General features: G+C 53.8%; 1 protein-coding gene across 2 annotated transcripts; it reads left to right on the forward strand.

Moving 5' to 3' along the window:
• Positions 1–6,110: 6,110 nt before the first annotated feature.
• MLN (motilin) lies at positions 6,111–16,465 on the forward strand. Of its 2 annotated transcripts, none has more exons than XM_027600990.2 (5): positions 6,111–6,148; positions 8,737–8,860; positions 10,680–10,796; positions 13,957–14,065; positions 15,066–16,465. In XM_027600990.2, exons 2-5 carry the CDS (start codon positions 8,744–8,746, stop codon positions 15,074–15,076), a joined length of 354 nt encoding a protein of 117 aa, XP_027456791.2. In that variant the 5' UTR covers positions 6,111–6,148; positions 8,737–8,743; the 3' UTR covers positions 15,077–16,465. The 2 variants fall into 2 exon arrangements, with proteins under 2 accessions (XP_027456791.2, XP_027456792.2); XM_027600991.2 differs by having other exon boundaries at positions 15,069–16,462.
• The last annotated feature ends 138 nt before the right edge of the window (positions 16,466–16,603 follow it).

Raw genomic sequence — 16,603 nt, forward strand, 5'->3', positions numbered from 1 at the left:
ACCACAGAGGAAACAGAATCACCTCTTTGTCCTGTCACTCACCTTGAGAGTGGGCTGGTGGGAAGGAGGTCTGTGTGACTGCTACAGGTGTCAAGGGCAGAAACTACATGCCACCCACTGTTCCCATTAGCAGCCACCAGCAGCCCCCCAAATCCAAAACCTGCCAGCCCAGCAGGTGTGGGGAAGTCAACAAAGGAGGTTCGTTGATGCAATGGAAGAGAAAACGTTTGGACAGCTAGCTCCTTCTACCTGAATCTACCCTGGATTAGGCTGACATTTGAAATGATTTTGGCTCCCATTCACATGGCGTAAAACCTCTACCAAGATTTCTTTCCACCTGAAACATGAAAGCACAAACTTTTCTCAACTACAGACTTCCTTAATCATTTATGAAAATGTGTCAGCTGTCCCTGCCTCCTTGTTCTAGTGCCTCGTGCCCTGGGATCAGGGTGCTGGGAGCTGCCTGCCCTGAAGGAGTTGAAGAGAAAGGAGAGGCTTTGGCTTCCCTGATAATTAATTCGTCACTTCCAAAGCCATCTGCTTTCCCTTCACACACATCCATCATCTCTATAAAAATATAAATACATATATTTAAAATTCAATCAAAAGGAGACTTGGTGGCACCAGCTCAATTAACATAAAGAACAGAAAAAACAAATCCCATCAAAGTCTAACCCATAGGCCCAGCTCTTAGCACCAGCATCGTCCCTGGAAAAAAAGTTATGTGACCTCTTTTGGAAGTTTTATAGCAGCAGCTTTTGTGATAAACCCCCATAAATAGAAAGGGAACCCAGAAGCACGTTAGTGACTGGGATATTTCTAGGAGTATATTAACCACCCGGGGAAGTATTGACCGGGAAGTCGGCAGGAATGTTATTGTAAAACTCAACCGAGTGCCCAAATTCTGCGCACACTGTCAATAGTCCGCAGAGCTGAACTGAAGAGGAAAGCATTTTATTGGATTGTTTGGGGTCCAGGGTTGTTGGTGCACCTTGAATGGACCCAACAGGAAATCAGAGATGCAGGAATGTTAATTCAAGTATCCGGTGTAACACACAAGAAACTCAACAAATTGGAAATTAACTCTGGATAGACCCTCTCTGAATGTGGGTTTTCCTTTCCACTCACACTATTGCTATACGAGGGGGTTCTTGGTGTATGGTGTCTGCTGTGTATCATTTCTCAACAAATCATTTGTGACTTCTGATAAAAAGACCCTGAGCCATAGAAGGAAAAGAATAAAAATACCCCACAGGTCACCAAAGCCTATGTCCCATGGGCCAGGGCACTGTTGCCTAAAATACATCTTTCAGTGTTTGCTTGCCCTAGTTTTATTTTTTAAAAAGATTTTATTTATTTGAGAGAGAGAGAGCACAAGTGGGGTGGGGGAAGAGTAGAGGGAGAGGGAGAAGCAGACTCCCCGCTGAGTCCCGCTGAGTAGGGAGCTCAGTCCCTGGACTCTCCGGGATCCCGACCTGAGCCGAAGGCAGATGCCTAACCGACTGCGCCGCCCAGGGGTCCCTGCTTACCTTAGTTTTAAATGCCATCACCATCAACTAGTATTTGTGCTCATGAGCCCAGTCACACACCTCTACTCCAGGAGGGCCAACTGGGAGAGGGGGCCACGGCTACCCCCCAACCCCCCGCTCCTGCACTTGAGACACTGTGTTCTTTGCCTTTCCTTGGATTTTGTTCAATGTCAGCAATGCACATTTAATTCTTACCAGCATCCTGGGCAAGCCAGTCTTGCGGAGCCTTTCATTTTTCATTTTTATACCTTAAGCGTTGGCACTCCCAGGAATCTCAGGGCGATTTTGACTCCTCTGAACTCTGTCTTCCTCTAGCCACCGACCTCTGCCTCTTTGAGGGAGCCATCTGGAAAACAGGGCAATGTGTGCGTCACCATGCTTCCCGCACCCCCCTCCCCAGGTCACCCCAGTTGTAGCTTTCCTTCTTTGCTGGCCTCTCCTCGCCATCCACATCCTCATCTCGTATCCTCGGGGCCTTGATGACATATGTCCAGCAGCTCACCTGGCCTTTTCCAGCTTGTAGTTCTAACCTCCCAACGTCTTCTTGTATTAGGGCTCTGTCCTCCCTGATGTTTGCTACATCTCCCAATTTAGTATCATCCGCAAATTTAATTAACATGCCGTTGCCGCCCTGTTCCAGGCCATTAATGAAGATGTTATGCAGTACCCAGCAAACAATATTTTCAAGGTCATGAGGAGAGGAGAGCTGAACTGCTAATACTTCTGCTCAACATGGGCGAAAGAGGTACTCAAGTGCCCACATGTGGTTTGAGTCGTTTCCTTTGAGTTTTATGAACTTCCTTTCCCAGACCTGGGTTAGGTTTTTGCCTTTCCTCTTGCTTCAGCCACTGCACATCCGAGGCGGTCCCCGTTCGGAAAAGGAAGAACATCAAATTATGCTTTCCTTTTATTTTTGTCCAGTTTCCAGCAGGAAAAATAGCCACTAACTGAGCATTTGTAGGGAGAGACAGTGTCCATGGTAAAGACAAAGTAGTCATTATATTAGGCTTGTTATCCACCCGTCTCTCCATTTCTGAAGCACTACGCCTGATAGCGGAAAATACACCTCCGAGGACCAAGGCACCTGACAGAGAGGAGAGAGAAGACATTCTCCTGGTGAGCTGCTTCCTAACAGGCTGACCCTCGCGATCCGCAGCCAAGAGGGGCACGAAGGAAAGGCCCCTTCCTCCTTGTAGCTTGTGACCCCAGAGCAGAGGCCACAGCAGAGCCCCCCACTAGTCTACATTCTCCTCTGTGTTATAAGGAGTAGCTCCCCGGGGACCCCGATTTGCCTTTCTTCCAGACCAAACTGCAGATATCCTACTGTACCACTGCAAATTGCTTGGATCAGAAGTACTGAATCAGAGGAGAGCTCCAGGACAATGCTATTCACGCCCAGAAAATTGATCCCGGATTATTTACTGTTTCCAGCACCTCCCTTCTCCCCATTTCTCATCGCAGGCCTGTCTCGGGTCCCCAGGTTCCTATCATTTCTCAGACAGAGTGTCTCTGGACCAGAGCCCGGACTGGCTCAGCAGAGGCAGGGCACTGGTCTCAGAGGCCTGGGGTAGAGGGGTGCTGGGGAGAGGCTTTGAATTTCCCCTTGCGCGTGGCAGACGACCTGGCCCGCCACCCACAGTCCTCCCCAGGTCCAGGTCTGGCCTCTCCAAACCCGAGAACACACCAGAACAACCTGTGTTTATCGCAGTTGGTCCATTCAGACTGGGTTATGCTCAGAGACACCTTGCGGGGGGCCTGGCTTAGGAGAAAGTGGCAGGTTTGTAAGATTTCTACAGGGCACTATTAGGGGCCTTCCCCAGCTGGAGACATCCACGTGCTCACTCATCAAACATCAAGTGGCAAAAAAGCGCAGTGGACCCTGAAGCCAGGCTTTGAATCCCGGCCCTGCCGTTTTAATAGCTGTGACCTTGGGCCCATTGTTTCACCTGTTTTCCCACCTGTAAAATGGAATAACATCTGCACCAGCCTCGGAGTGTTGTGCGATTTTAAAAAGCTGATACGTAGGATGTCTGGCTGTTATTTTTTACATATCAAGCACCTTCCATGCTCCAGACGCCGTTGAGGCCAAGGGTAAGCAAACTTTTTCTAGAAGGCCCAAATAATAAATATTTTCAGCTTTGTGGGTCTTAGTGCCTCTGTCCAACTATTCGCCTCTTGTTGTAGCCCCAAAGCAGCCACAGACAATAAACAAATGAATGAGAGTGGCCGTGTTCCAATAAAACCTTATTTACGGGCACAGGAATTTGAATTTCGTATAAATTCACATGTCATCCGTATTCTTCTTCATCTGATTTTTTAAATTATTAAAAAAATGTAAAAACTACTCTTAGCTCACAAGCTGGATTTGGCCCACGGGCCATAGCTGGCCTGCCCCTGGTCTATGTGTTAGAGATGCAGGTACCGACCTATCCCTCTACCCTCCCCCCAATAGGAGTCCGTGGTGCAGATGGAGCCTCCCGGAGCCAGGTAGGCGGGGGGCTCCTTCACGGCCCTCATGCTACTTTGCCCCTACCAAGGTCTGTGACGACATCTTAAAAGCCGCTCTTGCACCCTGGGGAGGGGTGGGCAGTGGCATCTCAGTTCCAAGCCCTGGCATTTAAAGCTCTAATTCCTCTAGGCTAAATCTCAAAGACTACCGAGACCCAGTACGTGTGCCTAACAACAGTTGGTGATCCAGCGATCCAGCGTGCTGGGGGAGGTCTGACCTGGCGTTGGAGTGGAATGCAGGCAGAAAGCCTTGCTTCTCCTGATTTAGAGGTTATGTGGGTTGGGTTTGAAGCATGGCAAACATTTGTTTCTTTCTGAGGGGAAAAGCCACAGCAGACTAAAGGACTGACGGGGGAAGGGTTCCTGGACCAGAAGCAATCCCCATCTGGATGTCTGGGGCAGCCTCTCTGGAAGGTGCTCCTGGCCAGCAAGGTTCACCTGGGGAAATGGCCTCTGCTGGCCCAGACCCTCTGGACCTCCCACTCAGCCTGCCCCCACCTCCCAGCCTCTCCTCTTCACCCTGCCCGATGACTGTCCCTCACCCCTCATGACTTTCCAGTATGACGCATTTGTCATAAAAGCCCCTTCAGGGCACCAGGAGGGCCCCAATTTCTCCCTCCATCAAATCCAAATCCTTCTGCTTAGTTGCTAAGGATCCCCCCCGCACTCAGACCCCGGAATGACCCTCTCCCAACCCGCACAGGGGACCTACTGTGACTTCCCCATCTTGTACCATCCTTTGCACACCTGTATATGCCCTGCATCCCAGAAGCCCCCACTCCCGCCCACTGTCACATCTGGCCACGTCCAGCCTTGACCCTGGTGTAAAGAGACCTTGGGGGCGCCTGGCGGGCTCAGTCAGTAGAGCACGCAATTCTTGATATCAGAGTAGTAAGTTTGAGCCCCACGTTGGGGGTAGAGCTTGCTTAAGAAACAAGAGAGAGAGACCTTGCAGTGGGGTCACAGAGGAGCTATTTAATTGTGCCTTAGTTTCCTTATCTGTAAAATGGGCGACATAAGAGCACTAACGTCATGGCATTGCCAAGGCTTAATTAGAACCTGCACATCAAGCATTTCCCTGAGTGGTGTCAGAGGTGCCCCCGTGTTTTCCAGAAATGGGAGCAGCAAACCCTGTCTGACTCCAGAGTACATTCCCCTCTTCCCTCTTTAAATCTTTCAACTTACCATTTGAATTACACAATACCACGAACTGTTCCTGGGTAAGGCGTCTCATCGCCCCATTTAGGCTACAAACCTATAAACCTTCTGTACCACATGCCTTACACAGTTCCTTGGCTCCCACGGAGCCCCTGGCACTCCACAGCCCTGAGTCTGGACACCATTTTCTTTTCAGTAATCGACTGAAACTGCCACACACTGCTGAGCCCTTTCTTTCTTTTGTGAGGGACTTCGGGGGGAAGGCTGAAGACAAGTTATCTTTCCAATACAGCGCTCTCTTTGGGGGGCCAGCAAAGAATCTGATCGCTAGTGAGCTGGCCTGGAGACGCTCAACAGCATCATATATTTAAGTTCCAAAAAAGAAAGGGCTTTGGTTAAAATGAATCTCCGAGCGGCAGCTGAGTTCTTTTTTTGCTGTTGTTGTTAAGATTTTAATTTATTTGTCAGAGAGTGAGCACAAGCAGGGGCAGTGGGAGAGGGAGAGGGAGAAGCAGACTCCCCCATGAGCAGGGAGCCCGATGCGGGGCTCGATCCCAGGACCCCGGGATCATGACCTGAGCCGAAGGCAGACGCTTAACTGACTGAGCCACCCAGACGTCCCCAGCAGCTGAGCTGTAAGTGGACGGGAGAGTGCCATCTGGGTGGGAGTTGGCCTCCACCAAATCCTGACTGTCGCCCGAGGCAGAGGCCTTCCAGGAAGGCCCCAGAAGTCCACACGTGGCAGGCCCTGCCGGCTGTTTCCATGAGCTTCAAGAATCCAGGCTCCCCACCCAGAGCCCTCAAGGTGTGGCCAAAGGTTAATGGGCTCCTAAGGGAGGGCCGCAGGGCCCATCAGACCAGCCAGATACCAGATATAAAGACCGGTCCAATCAGCCAGATACCAGAAGACAAGGAGAGACTGACTCCGCCAGTCCCGCTCAGACCGCGCTGCTGTGAGTAGCCATAGAAGGGGGGGGTTCCGCATGTGCCCCAGGGCAGAACAGTGGTGTGAGCAGGGTCAGCCCAGTCCAGAGATCTCCCCTGTGTCCCCCCTGCCGCCTTCCAATACTTCCCTAGGCTTCGGACTGAAAGCACTGAGCCGATTTCCAGAGTAGCGGGTTAAAGCCACACACAGTGTGAGCAAAAGCAGGATTGCCCCGAGGCACGGAAGCTGGAGGGAGGAGAGGGTGGGTACAATTCCTGGCAAAAGAGAGGGTGTCTGGGGTGCGTGGTGCCATTGACTGCAGGCCAGAAACCCAAGCCAGAGCTCAGCATGGACACAGGACCCCACGTGGCACGGAGGCTTCGCTCTGGAAAGTTAAGGGTAAAGCTGGTCCCTAGGGACATTGTGTGACGAGGCCAGACTCACCAGGGCCGGGGCTACTGTGGGAGGGGAGGGAGGAGATAGGCGCCCCCTCATCCAGAGCTGATGGCTTGAAGGCTGGAGCGCCATCCCTGGAGATGGAGAAGGGAAGTCAGTATCTCATCACACAGTGAAAAGCTCTCCCACTCTGAGCTCCCAGGAACACAAATGAATGTAGGTGACATGCCAACTGCCAGTTGGATCAAGAAAATGAGCAGCAATTGGATTTTGCCTTTTCTTATTTAAAGTTTTTATTGATTCTTAGGGAGGGAATTAAATGAGAACACCAGAATGAAAAGGGCTCTGTAGCATCTCCGTGAAGGAAATGGGACGCCATAAATGTGACACATCCATCTCCACTGGGAGGGAAGTTGGGGCCCCACAGACTCCATAGGGAAAGGATAGGAACAGAGAGGGAGAGTAATGATTGGGAGCCCTCCATCCCCACCCATCCTCTGGTCCGCTCCAGGTCCTCCCGGGGTCCCGGACAGGGTCTCGGCTCCCCCAGAGGTGCCTTCAGTGGGTGGGCGGTCTTCTGACCCTACTGGGAACTTGCTGGCACGTAGCTGGCATGGGAGGCTTTGGCTGTGTGGGCTCTCATTCTTTCTCATGGAGTGTTAGCCAGATGGAGAGAGAAAGTGGGATGGGGACCGGAAGACCAAAAGAGGCAGAGGGAGTGTCCAGCTTAGTAGAGGTGGCTTCAGATGACTGAGAAGGGTCCTGGAGGAGAGGCAGGACGCAAGCCCACAGCCTTGAACAATTCGCTCCAGAGCGGTAGTTGGGGTGGGACCTGCCGAGAAGCTTGGAGGCCAGTCCAGGGCAGGACCCTCTCCTGCCAACAGAATCCAGGCTGCCCTAGGGCCGTGGGAGCCCCGAGCTGACTCCCTGAAGCTCTTTATCTACAACCCTACAATCACCCCCACGCCCCCTGCCGCAGACGCTGCCCCTGGTCTCCTGACCTTGCTCTGGGGCCTGGCCCCTGCTCTCAGCAGGCCACTCAACACAGGAATGTTGGGGCCCAGATAGCATTCCGCAGGTTGCCCCCTGCCATGCCCTTCTCCATCTTCTGTGGGCACGGGGCCAAGCAGCAGGCCTCAGAAGCCAGCCTTCCAGCCCCCACCACCTTTGAATGAGTCTTCTCACCCGTCTAGGTCTCCTCCCCTCCCCAGAATGCACCTGCTCCCAGGTGGGTGAGCGGATCGTGTGGGAGAGGGCTTGGAAGGGGGCACCGTGCACCAGGGTAAGGAATCAACTGAGGCTGGCGCCCAGTGGGCAGCGCCCTCCCCCAACTCCTGCCACAGGACCACCGGGCCCCGGCCCAGAGTCTGCCCAGCTGAGCCCATTTCTTAAGCCTTCGCTTTCCTGGGGGCACCACGCCCACCTGTTTCCTGGCAGGTGTCTGCAGCCCCCCTTCCTGCCACCAATCCAGACACACCCACTTCCTGGGACCCCGGAGGCGCCACACATGCAAGCAGGCACCCCCAGCACTCATGGCACTCTGTGTGGGGGGGTGGAGGTTGCAGGGAACGGATGTGCTCCCTGTTGTTTCTAAACGACCAACAGGCAGCTAAATGGAGCTCAGGAGAGTCTCGTTCTAGAGTTCTAGAGCCAGTGCTGGCCCCCAGAGGGGGGGGAGACCCCACTCCCAGCTCTTGGATTCTGCTCCCTGCTGAAATTTTCCATTTGGCTCTGCTTCCATCTGGGCAGAGGGTTCCAGCCCCTTCTTCTCCAGACCCAGGGTCTTTGCCTGGTGCTCTCGGGGACAGCCGGGGTCATCTGGGCCTTGGCCCATCCCTTTAGTCATCCTTATCAGCTCAGGGAGCAGGGAGGGCTCAGTGGGGGCACAATTCTGTTGATAATCTAGTCTTTCTTCTGAGACATGGGGTCTTCCCCATTTCATGAGCCCCGCTGGTCCTGGAAGACCTCAGCTTTAACAAAGAGGGGGGGCTTACATGTGGAACGCTTCTCCCCCAGCGTGTGGCAGGGGCCGGGCCACCTCTCCCAGGTGCTCGCTCACTGACCCCCGCCCTGGCCCTGCGACAGAGAAGGGACTCTGAGCTCCTCTGGTCAAGCTCCCACCCGGCCCACATCAGGAGAGGCTAAGCGGCTTGCTCAAGGTCACAGCTACAGGCTGGGTGTACACCCTAAACCTGATGAGAGCTTCGTGTCACTGTCCAGCTCCAGGATGGTGTCCCGGAAGGCTGTGGCGGTTCTGCTGCTGGTGCACGTGGCTGCCATGCTGGCCTCCCAGACAGAAGCCTTCGTTCCCATCTTCACCCACAGTGAGCTCCAGAAGATTCGGGTAGGAAACCCCCCCTCGGCTGCCTGCCTCGCCCGTGTGGCCCAACTGACACAGAGCCCTGCTCAGCACTCGGGTGGCCTTCGTCTCTCTAAGGCACAAGTGTCCCTTTGGTGAACCCATGTTTAATCAGCTATGCCAGCCCCACTGAGGACAGCATGAAGGACCGGGACCCAAGCTAACCCGACTCCAGGTGTCTCTCTGCCACCTTCACTCCTCCCTAGCACCACTCAAAGGTGCCTTTTCCCACCCTTGCCCGTCCTTCAGAGGAGATTTTCAATTAACAAGCCAATAAATATTTGCTGAGCATCTCTGCAGTACAAAGGGCCACCCTGGGTGAGAGGCCAGCCATACAAGGAGATCTAAGAACCTCCACCTCCAAGGAGCAGGCTCAGGAGCCAAGATACAAACACATGAAAAATTCACTAACAATAGAAAACAAGGGAGATGTCAGAGGCAGGACATGATTAATTGCCCAGCAAGTGACGCTGATGGTTAAGTGCTAAGTTCGGAGGAGGGAAAGGTCTCCGAAGGCTGGCGCATGTCGGCAGCCGACAGGGAAAAGATGAGAGCAGAGCTGAGGGTCTTCAGAGAGAAGTAGGGGAACTCGGTGGGCCCAGAGTGGGAAAGAAGATGCTGCCCCATGGAGTGCTGGCCAGAGCCGCCGCCTCTTGAGAACCCAGAAGAAAACCAGTCAGGCTTAACAGAACTCAGGAGGTGGGGTCTCCAGAAAAGTGGACTGCCAGACCTGGTTCCCGTGCCTTCTACTTGAGATGTCAGGGGGTTCTGAGTATCTTGTGCAGATAGTTGTTTCTCTCTAACCTGAGGTGATGAAGAGACGGGACTTTAGTGTCCCACCTGAGACCAAGGCTCCACTAGGGACAAATCCACCAGGAATCAGTTCTCTGGGAGGTCGTGTGGCCTCTGGACCTACATGCTCTGTCTGGGGCAGACTGCCACAGACCCAGTGAGCAGTGTCCTCTGCAGAGGCAAGGCTGGCCCCAGCCACCCTTCATGGAAATGAAGAGGGGATGAGGCAGGCCCCCTAAACGCACTTCCTCCACCACCAGCTTCCTCCCCAGAGAAGAGAGCCCATTGTTCTAGAATCACCATGTCTCAGGCAAGGCCCGGAGCTGAATCCCAAGGGTGCCATTAGAGAAACCAAAGGAATGAGGTGTGTCTGATCTCAGTGCCCTGGGACCCGGCAAGCAGGACACCACGTAAGATTTGGGGCAGAAATAGTCAAACTCAGTAGAACATAAACTAGCAAAATGGCAACCAAAGGACACTTTGCATTAATCCACTCAGTGGTTTTGCTCCTCATAATTGCCAGGCACCGGGATTTTTATGAAGAAGCTGCAATCTCCTTCCTCCATAATTCATCTCCCTGTCTTGCCTCTTATAAATCACCTCCCAGGGACTCCAGTTTCTGGGCCACCCTATGGTGCCCTCGCAGGCTAGGCTGTCTTGCCACCCTTTTTATAGGCTCTCTGCTAAGAAAAACACATTTTCACACTTAATATGCATGAAGGGCAGCCATTATTTTCAGCATTTTAACTTAATTAACAGTAGTAACCTGGGTGCGGTGTTGGAACGACAAAGGACTGGATTCTTCTGCAAGTTAACCTGTTGGTGGACAACTTGGAAGCCTTTTGTGGCCGTCGCATTTCCGGGACTCCTCGTTGTAGAGGGACCAGGGGAGAAGGAATTCTTTCAGCCTGTGGGAAGCTCAGGCCGCTTAGCACCCTGGACAGAGACAGGCAAGTGCCATCTGGGCAGTTGAGAAACCGGGGTTTTGTTCGATTTTGTGCTCTGCCCTTAGGAAAAGGAGCACAACAGAGGTCAAAAGAAGTCCCTGGTTTTACACAAGAGGTCTGAGGAAGTGGGGCCTCTGGACTCTTTGGAGCCCACAGAGGAAGACGAAAACCAAGTTATCAAGGTGAGCAGACAGGGTGACAATACAGAGAAACCTAGTCGGGGGGTGGGGAGTGGCTCCCCGGCCAGCCACAGATTGTGCTAGGATACAGCAGCGAACCAGATATTCAGGCAACAAGCCCCATCCTAGGAGAAAGGGAGACAGACACCAACAATGAGACAATAAACCATTTCAGGCACCAAATAAGGAAGGAGGATAGAGAATGATGGGGGGGGCGGTGCTTGGGGGCACTGCTTTGGCCGGAGGAGGGCTCAGGGAAGGCCTCTCAGAGGAGGCGACATTTATTTGATTTGAAACCAGAATGATGAGAAGGAGCCTCTCATGCAAAGAGCTAGAGTGAGAACATTCCAGAAGGAAAAGTAAGTGCAAAGGCCTTGCTCAGGAAGCACATGGTATGTGTGAGGCCCTCAAGGCCAGGGCATGCCAGGAGAGGACAGGAGGTCGGCAGGGCCTGGTGGCCTAGGCAAGATGTCTAGAAGGTCACTGGGGGTTCAAAGCAGGGAAGTGACCTGATCCGACTTAGGAAGATCTGGAGCAGCACAAGTGGAGGCAGGAGACCAGTCCGGAGGCAGCTGCAGTCTCAGGGGACAGGTGATGAGGGTGCGGGTTCTTCCCCCTAGCAAGGAACCTGGGAGACAACCACAGTGTCAAAACCCCCAGGTCAATGCTGGGTTAAGATGCACAGACTGTCGTGGCGGGAGCCAACCTTGAGTTTGTCCAGGGCAGCTCTTTAATTTCACAGACTCATTTTTCCAGGCAGTAAGTACTTACTGAGCCCTAAGTGTGAAGCACGGTGCTGGGCCCTAGGGATAGAGTGGTGAACAAAACAGATAAATCCTCTGAGCTCTTGGAGCTCACACTCCAGCAGGGGGCCAGTAATGAGATACCAGAAGGACCAGCAACGACTACAAATAGGATAAATAAACAACCTTCACAGTGTGGCCAGTAGTGACAGGTGCCATGGAGGAAAATAAGACAGCGAATGGAGATGGATGAGTTGCAATTTAAATAGGGTGGTCAGAGCAGGCTTCATGAGTATTAGCACGGAGACCTGGAGACAGTGAGGCACTGAACCACAAAGATGTCTGGGGGAAGAGCATTCCAAGCAGGAGTCATCAGTGCAAAGGCCCTGAGGCAGGAGTAGACCTGGTGCATTCTGGGAACAGTGAGGAGGCTGGAGTGGCTGGGGCAGAGGGAGTCAGAGAGAAAGTGGGAGGTGAGCCCAGACCATGGACTCTGTAGGCTATTGTTTGGACTCTGCTTTCACTCTGCTGAGATGGGAGCCACTGGGGGCTTTGGAGCAGAGGAGGGACGTGATCAGATTTACATTTTAAAAGAGTCTCCCCAGGGGCGCCTGGGTGGCTCAGCCCGTTAGGCATCTGACTCTTGATCTCAGCTCAGGTCTTGATCTCAGGGTCATGAGTTCAAGCTCCATGTTCAGGCCAGAGGACCTAGAAGGATAGGTTCGCCACTCATGGAGACGGTGAAGCCTCTGGTTGGCTGTAGGATGGCAGGATGAAGGTCAGGAGGTCAGACAGGAACTGTAAACCATAAGACGCCTGGTGGGCGATCAGGTGGAGGTGTTGCCCAGGCGGGCAGATAGAGACGACTGGCCTTCAGGAGAGCCTAGGGCTGGAGGCATCCATGTGGGAGGCATCAGCAATTAGCTGGAATTTCAAGCCAGGACCGGGTGAGATCCTGGACGGGGTGGGTGTGGATGGAGAAGAGAGGGGGTCCCGGGACCAAGAGGGGGACATTCCCTGGGTAGGGGAGCAGGGGGGAGGAGACTGATAGGTAGAGAGAGTGAGGGCCTTGCCAGGGTGATACAGCAGTCAGAGCAACACTGAGCTGGACTCCAGGCCTCCCGCCTCCCGCTGGACACCTGCCACGGTTCCTCCCGCCCACTCGGGCGGCCACAGCATGCTGTCCAGAGGCAGGGAGGTCAGTCATGGCCCAGAGAGGGACCTCGGGTTTAGGGGAGGGTGCCTTCCCTTCCCACTCCTTGGGCTCCCCAGGAGGAACTGGGAGTGACTGGTTCAGCTGGCAAAGGGGAGCTCGCCCGGAACTGCCCGCTACCTGCACCCCGGGCAGTGTAAGGCACGTGTTGCAGCCTGTGGAACATCTCAGGGAGGCTGTTCCTTCTCCCTAGAACAGGCTATACGGGTCAGGAGGTCCTTTCCAGATCACTCCCTCCAGCCTCTTCATTTTAAGGCGAGGACACTGATGCGTAGAGAAAGGCATAGCACAGCCAAGGGATGGCGAGGGCGGGGCTGGAGGCCGGAACCCACAGCAACCGGACCCGACCCTCCCAGGGCCCTTCAGGCAGCCCCAGTCCATTTCCTAGCCAGGGAGCCCCTGGGCCTCCTCCACCACAGCTCTCCAGACAGGCAGGGAGTCTCGGCTGGCATGTGAACCAAGACCACTGAACCAGGGAGCTCTGGGGGTGACGGCAAGATCAGTCAGCAACCCCCTACCCCCCTGCCGGCTCAGCCACAACCACCTCTCTTGGTGACGAACCTCCGGACGGCTCCTCTGGGGTCTTGTCTGTGTTCCCACAGTACAAGAGAAAGTCTCATCCAGTGGCACAGACCTTGGGAGTCAGGCCCCCTGGGTGTCACACCTTCTCCCTCTACTACTTAGTACCTGTGTGGCTTTGAGCAAGTTACTCTACCTCCTTGTCCTCAGGTTCCTCATCTGCAAAATGGGCACACCAGTAGTCTCTACCTCATAGGGTTATTGAGATGCTTCATACACATAAAGCGTTTGGAATGATGCCCCTGCTCTAAGGCTCCAGGTGCCAGCTATCCTTATTCAGGAGAGGGGGAGGGAGAGTTTCCTGCCACAGGAAAAGCCAGGGCGTTTCCTGCCGACCCCTCCCCTCCTGTCGCAGCTTCCCCACCAGGGGAAGTTGGTTGATTCTCCTCCCAGCAAGTCTCGGGTGACTTCAAGGATCCAGCCCTCTGGCTTGAGTTGGGGGGGGAGCTGCCAGAATTTCCTGGCTGGCCCTGGAAGTCCAGAGGCTCCCGGAGGACTGATAGGGAAGAAGGGGCCGCCGCAGAGCCATGTGGCTCCTGGCAGTCCCTCCTGCCACCTATAAGGCACCCAGGGGTTAATGGCGCTCTCCGTGTCTCTTCCTTCTTGTTAACTCTGCCTTATTTCACAGCTGACTGCTCCTGTGGAAATTGGAATGAAGATGAACTCCAGGCAGCTGGAAAAGTACCGGGCCGCCCTGGAAGGGCTGCTGAGTGAGGTGCTGCTGTCCACCCAGAATGGTAAGGGGAGGCGGGCACCCCTGCGGCTGGGGCCTGGCCTCATCCACCCCGTTCATATTACAGGAGTGCATCTGGGAGCCGTTTGGGGACAGCGATTTGTTTTGCCGCTTTGCACTTGAGAACATGAAGCTGTCTTCTCGGGAAAGGGTGCCCCCATCTCTGAGGGGAGCCTCATCACAGAGGCTCTGATAGCTACTGGGGACCACAGAGGCCCAATTCCCCAGCCAGGGGCATCTCAAGGCCCTGCCCCAATGGCTCAGGCCTCCGTCCCGAACACCCTCCTGGCAGAACAGGCCACAGCAACACACCCACCCCTCCCCCTGCTCCAGATACATTCATTCCCTCCCCAAAACACCACAAGGGCTGCGCGGTTCCTCTGAAGGGAACTCTGGAAACTTCTGGCCCCAAAAGTCTGCATTTTCTTCATCTGTTCTACAAATCCAAGTGCGAGCTCCACTTGGCCTTGCCCGGTTCAAGGTCTGCCCAAGTAACTTGTGCAAAGCTAGGACCTGTCTGACAAAACAGCCACTAATTACTTCTCATAGTCCCCAGGAGGAGGAGAGAGAGGCAGGGAGGAAGTGTTCGGGTTGGAAGAACCAGAGGTTAAATGACTCGCCCCAGGCTACAGAGAAAGCTAGAGGCAGAGCTTCCAGATGCCTGGCCAACCCTCCCGCTGGGGATGCCCCCGCCACCCTGGGTCCACAGGCAGGTTTAGAAGTCAGTTTCTTTCTTTCTTTTTTTTTTTTTAAAGATTTTATTTATTTATTTGACAGAGACACAGCGAGAGAGGGAACACAAGCAGGGGAAGTGGGAGAGGGAGAAGCAGGCTTCCCGCCGAGCAGGGAGCCTGATGCAGGGCTCCATCCCAGGACCCCGGGATCATGACCTGAGCCGAAGGCAGACGCTTAACGACTGAGCCACTCAGGCGCCCCAAGAAGTCAGTTTCATAAGTGGACCTGCTGATGTTCCTGAGCTGCAAACCCCCTCTGCTTTTCCCCAGCAGATGAGTGACAGCCCGCTCCAGGGAGAAGGTGGACAAAAACCAGGAGCCCCCCCTCCCACCCGCGGAAGGCCCTGAAATCTGCATGCCCCACAGCCGGGCTCCGAAGGAAAATGCTCTCTCCCAGGCAAGCCCCCCTCCAGCAAATAAAGCAGGAAATCTACAGAAACGACTCTTTTTAATATTTTAATTTGTAAAGGTCAAACTCAGGTCATTCCATAAAGGGGGAAAAGAAATAAAGCTCAGAGGGAACTGGCCATAAATGGTGGTACGTACAGGAGCAAAACGTGAGCCTTTAATAAATTCCATGTTCAAATATGAAGTCAGACCCACAGAACTGGAAGATTTGTGCCCCTGAGGAAAGATGGCATTTTCTGCCCAACACACCAGTCAGTATTAGAGCAAGGACTAGAATTCAGGTCTCCTGAACCCCGGTCTACTTTCTGTTTATTGATAAGCTTGAGGTCTAACGGGCCAGAGTTGTAAGACTCCTGCACTCAACCCCTTGCTGAGTGACCTCCAGCTAGCCCTTTCACCTCAATGAGCCTTTGCAAACGCAAGGTGGTAACATGTGCCTTGAGTTGGTGGGGGGGGGGGGGGGAGACAGGCACCAGCAAATCACTATTATCATCTTGTGACCACACGCTCCAGCATCCGCAGCAAAATTCCACAGCCAACCCACTTATTTCTGCCTTCTAAACAAAACTCGATGGGAAATTTCATTCTAATTTAATTTTGCATTAATGAATTCACGGGGCCTTATAGGGACCATAGTTCCCTCTAGCCATAGGTTACCAGCAATTTGACACGCTGCCCCTTCGGCATTTCCACCCACCCCAACCATTGCGGGAGCTTAGCCACAGATTGTAGTTAGCGGAATAAGACGAGCCCAACCCTTAGAAAGGACGGTCCTTTGGGGTGCTCTGAGTGCTCCTGAGGGACACCCAAACCTTCCATGGGACCCAGACCCTTCATGCCGCACAGTCACACAATTTCCCATGCACGTATTGATCAGCCCAAGCACAGCTGCAGGTCCCTGGGAAATGCTGCCAAGACACCCTGTAATGAATGGAGGGAGGGCTGCACAGCAAGGGAGGAAAAGGAGGAAGAAAGGCGGGAAAGTCTACAAAGCATGCATTTGGGAAGAACTGGATCCAAGACCCCTCCTCGCCCTTCGGAGCTCCGCCGTGCCATTCACGCCATTCCCCAGAACCTACTCCAAAAAGCAGACAAGCAAAATGCTCACAGTCTCTTTCTAGGCGGAAAACACAGCTTTTGTGTCTTTTCCTCACTCTCTGCGCAGATCTGTCCCTACAGTGAGACTACCTTCCCCCATCACCAGAGGGGGGCGCTCACCTTCCCCCATCAAGGTCCCAGACTCCCCACACCCCACCCCATGCCCACCACCCCGCGGGAGAATTTTTCTTAAGATCCTGGGGTTAGAGAGCAGCACTGAAATAGGTACCAAGAAGGAAATGAGACCCCTAGGTGACTGTGCCCCAGGCGGTCTGCATTTCTGAAAAGGGGAATTGGTTCCG

This window comes from Zalophus californianus, chromosome 7 (assembly GCF_009762305.2).
Source record: "Zalophus californianus isolate mZalCal1 chromosome 7, mZalCal1.pri.v2, whole genome shotgun sequence".
NCBI classification, from domain to species: Eukaryota; Metazoa; Chordata; class Mammalia; order Carnivora; family Otariidae; genus Zalophus; species Zalophus californianus.